This window comes from Hipposideros armiger, unplaced genomic scaffold (assembly GCF_001890085.2).
Source record: "Hipposideros armiger isolate ML-2016 unplaced genomic scaffold, ASM189008v1 scaffold_499, whole genome shotgun sequence".
NCBI lineage: Eukaryota > Metazoa > Chordata > Mammalia > Chiroptera > Hipposideridae > Hipposideros > Hipposideros armiger.
Window position 1 is genome coordinate 499,756 of NW_017731849.1, and position 3,483 is coordinate 503,238.

At 43.6% G+C, this 3,483-nt stretch overlaps 1 protein-coding gene across 1 annotated transcript in view; it reads right to left on the bottom strand.

Moving 5' to 3' along the window:
• Window positions 1–3,483, bottom strand: part of ADGRF1 (adhesion G protein-coupled receptor F1) — a 51,389-nt gene that overhangs the window by 5,187 nt on the left and 42,719 nt on the right. The window contains exon 8 of the mRNA XM_019667520.1: window positions 1,528–2,901. Within this exon, the coding sequence (XP_019523065.1) occupies window positions 1,528–2,901 (1,374 nt within the window). The remainder of the gene's footprint in view (window positions 1–1,527; window positions 2,902–3,483) is intronic.

Below are 3,483 nucleotides of genomic sequence, written 5' to 3' on the forward strand. Positions count from 1 at the left end.
AAAACAGAAACACAGACACAGATACAGAGAACAAACTGATGGTTGCCAGATAGGAGTGGGGTTGGGGGGCTGGGTGAAAAAGGGGAAGAGATTAAGAAATACAAATTGACAGTTAAAAAATAGTCACAGGGAGGTCAAGTAAAGCATATAGAATATAGTCAATAATATTGCAATAACTATGGATGGTGCCAAGTGGGTGCTAGATTTATTGGGGGGATCGCTCCATAAGTTATATAAATGTCTAACCACTATGTTGTACACCTGAAACTAATATAATATTAAATGTCAACTGTAATTGAAAAATTAAAAAAAAAAGTGGGTCCTTCCAGCACAGGCAGACCATACCTCCATTGTTGAGTTGGACACCCCGAAATGATTTGCCACTGATAGGGATGAGACATTGCCCAGAATCGAAACCACTGAAGCTAGGTTCCCAGCTGTGTTTGATGGATTTTGCCGAATGATGACTGAAAGATTTCGCACCAGGGATGACATGGCTGCCTCAGTGGCATTGCCTGCGATCACGCTGAAATTCTAGGAGTGAAAATTATTAACTTCTTTAAAAACAACAGAATATCTGTGTTTCATCAAATTTAAATCAGACTTATTGGCCACAGATCACTTACATTTGCATGGTGCCTTATAATGGACACTATTACAATAACAAGGTAACAACCATGGCTGTTATTCAGTATTTTCTATACTCCAGAGCTATTAGTTTGTGTTAAATGCTTTTCAAGGGATTCATTGATTTAATCCTTACACCAGCCTTTGAAGGAGGTACCACTATTATTTTCACTTTATAGCTAAGGAAGTTGAAAGTTGAAAGGATTTATTAAAAAGCATTTTCACATAAAGTATCCTAGTTCTACAGATACTCATGTTCAGTGAGATTCAGCAACTTTCCAAACAGTCCCCAACTAAGAAGTGGTAAGGTAGGGTCTACTGGCACAAAATTCTGTTATATCCACTACACTGTTCTGAAAAATCCTTGTAGGAGAAGACAATACATGGAGCTTGGGCTATACTTTGTCACTGGATTTAGAGTTTTACTCCTTCCTTGAAGCTCCCGTCTACCTCCACTACCCTGGGCTAGCTTGGAAGGCAGCCAAGAAGGGATATTCCCTTCTGATCAAAACAAGTCAAGCCATGAGCCCAGATCCCAACTGTTCTCCTTTATGCTCTTCTCAGCTGACAGTGCTGTTGTCTGCCTGGGGTGCCTGGGATCTGCCTGCCCTCACCCTCATGCCTTCACACAGACAGTGCAAGGGTAGACCCCAGAAGCCATCTGGTCCAAGCTCCCTCCTCAGTTTACTGATGAGAAAACTGAGGTCCAGAAAAGAAGAAGTGAACATTACACAGTTTNTTTTTTTTTTTTTTCCTATTTACTATTGTCAGGCAATTTTGGTTACTATCCTGCTGGAGGCAGGGAGATGAGATAACTTCTAGAGTGGTCTTACCAACCTCAGTTCTCTGTAATTATTCCAATTATCTGATCATTTGATAGGCTATTCTTATTGTTCTCACCTGGAATGCATTGAGCAATGTGAAAATAACATGCCACACCAGATTCTGGCTGTCCACCATGGTTCCTATGCCAACGCCCCAGGTGAGCCCCAGCAGAGGGGTCAGGATGAGGAGACTCTTCCCCATGCGGATGATAGTGGCCTTGTTGTCCCGACTCAGCCTCTCTCCAATGGCGGGCCTCCAAACCTTTGTGAGGACTAAGAGCACCACAACCAAATTCACAGCCACAATGGTCAGTGCAGGAACACAGAAGGCCAAGAGGGGTTTGCTCCCACGGGACCAGTTCAACCAACACACATCTTCCTTTTTGTAGCTATTACTAGGTTCTGTGACCATAATGGTGATGACAGATATAATGAGAGGACATCCATAGCCCAGGCAGAACCCGATTGCCATCATCAAAGAAATGGCCATGTGATGGAACACGAAGATGACCCGGTAAGCCAGCAGGATACCAAGCGTGAGCATCCAGAAAAACAAGGAGAGGTAGAAAAAGTGCGTGAAGAACACTGCAGCTATGCAGATTCCAGAAGGGTTTACCGTGGCCTTCACATTGGCAGCAACAATAAACCAAACGTCGGCAACCAGGAGGCAAAGCGCTATGTTCACCATGCAAATGTGACGTGTGTACGAGGTTTGGCTTTTCTTGACCTGCTTCCAAAACAGAGCCTCAATGATCAAGCATAAGATGAGACTTCCGATGGAGAAGCCCAGCCCCACAAAGGTGATCCATTTCACAACAGGATTGATGGTAGATGGGACAAAGGGTGACATCAGCATGGAGAAGGAGGTCAGGTGAGTACACCAGCACATCACCGTGTCGGGAGTTTCATTCACTAGGTGGCAGCCTGCATCGTTCCATTGCAAATGACCGAAATCCCAAAACACACAATGAGGCTGGCTCATGTGTGAATCTATCTTGGAAAAACTCAGGAAAATTTCATCTATGGAATAGTTTTGGATAATCGTGGATATCACTGGCCCATTGACCTGAGCATTTCTGGTTTTGGTAATGGGTAGAATGTTCCCCAGGGTCAACGAGGCCATGCTGATAATCGTTTCTGGAAGGGACCCCTGGAATTGGTTGGACCCAATTATTACATGGCCTCTGATGGGAATGGAGGTATTTGGGGGGAATATTTCAGTCTGATAGTTGTAACCCATCTTATGTTGGCTTTCAGACACTGGGATCCCTTTCCAGTTAATGAATTCCCGAGAAAAATTCAAAGGCAGGGCTGTTGCAGGTACAAGAGCACTGATGTTTTCCAACGTCTCTAGGAACCGAGAGCTGGCATGCTTTTCTTCCTGTAGTAATGTTGTCCAGTTGTTTACTGATGCTGAATTAAGGATGTGGTCAGCTATACTGATGACATCCTGAAATACAAGGATGAGAGTCAGTTTGTATTTTGAGTAAACAGGTAAGAGCACTAACAGTGGCCAGTCGTTCGTACTACGTCTAGGGTATTTGCCCTCAGTTGAGGATCCCATTAAAATCCACCAGTGAAATTCAGCAGAGTTGACTGCACAGTGGGAGCTTTGCATTAAGATATTTGGGTCAGCAGAATCATGTAGTTTGTAGGGTGATCACCCCCGGGCATTCTTGTGCACACCAGGGTTTCATCATGGATGAGAAAGAATCGTGCAGATGGGCTGTGGCAGGGTGCATTTCCTTCCTCCTCAGAGGGCAAGCATGTCTGCATTACTACTCAAGCTGCAGCTCAAAGAGCGTGCTGTTACTTGTAACGGCTTTCCCATGTGACATTTGTTTTTGCTAATATCAGAAGTTCTAAACTCATGTCATGGACATTCAAGTTTTCATTCATGTGTATTTTATAGGTTTTGCTTACAAATGGAGACTATAAAGTAAAAATCCATAAAAACTGGATCCAAGCAACAAGGAAGTATTGAATTGTTGTGGGTTTTAAGGGTCAGTCTCAATTGAAGCGATTCCTTTTC